General features: G+C 51.5%; 1 protein-coding gene across 1 annotated transcript in view; it reads right to left on the bottom strand.

Annotated features, from left to right (window-relative positions):
* ETH_00042645 (uncharacterized protein) overlaps window positions 1-285 on the bottom strand; it is a gene marked incomplete at both ends in the record, with an annotated part of 1,003 nt that extends 718 nt beyond the window's left edge. The window contains one exon of the mRNA XM_013376353.1: window positions 3-285. Coding sequence (XP_013231807.1) covers window positions 3-285 — 283 coding nt within the window. The remainder of the gene's footprint in view (window positions 1-2) is intronic.
* Between the last annotated feature and the right edge of the window lie 156 nt (window positions 286-441).

Raw genomic sequence — 441 nt, 5'->3', positions numbered from 1 at the left:
CAGCCTGTGGCGGGAGCTTGCGCTTGCCGTTTTTGCCCGCTGCTGCTGCCGTCGCCGCAGCGCCCGCTGCTGCTGCTGCTGCTGCTGCTGCTTCCAGGAAAGGTTTGTCAGCAAAAACGTCCAACAACTTCGCAATGTTCGGGTGATCCAGCTGTAGATACACCGCAACTTCGTTCGACAGCAAACGAATTGCTGCGGTGTCTAGACAGCTCAGCTGCAGTGTCTTCACAGCTACCAGCCGCCCGCTGCACTTCTGCACCGCCAGCCGCACCGCCCCGGATATTCCTGAAGCAAATAATGAATAAATAAATAAATAAATAAATAAATAAATAAATAATTTATTTGTTTTTTTCTTTTTCCTGGTTGAAGAACCAAGTCCGCATCGAACGTCTGTGAGGATTGGCAACGCAGCGTTGTGCTGCTGCAGCAGCAGCAGCAGCA

Source organism: Eimeria tenella, genomic scaffold, assembly GCF_000499545.2.
Source record: "Eimeria tenella Houghton genomic scaffold, Eth_scaff3384, whole genome shotgun sequence".
NCBI classification, from domain to species: Eukaryota; Apicomplexa; class Conoidasida; order Eucoccidiorida; family Eimeriidae; genus Eimeria; species Eimeria tenella.
The sequence above is the reverse complement of the archived record's forward strand: the minus strand, read 5'-3'. Positions and strand labels throughout refer to the sequence as shown.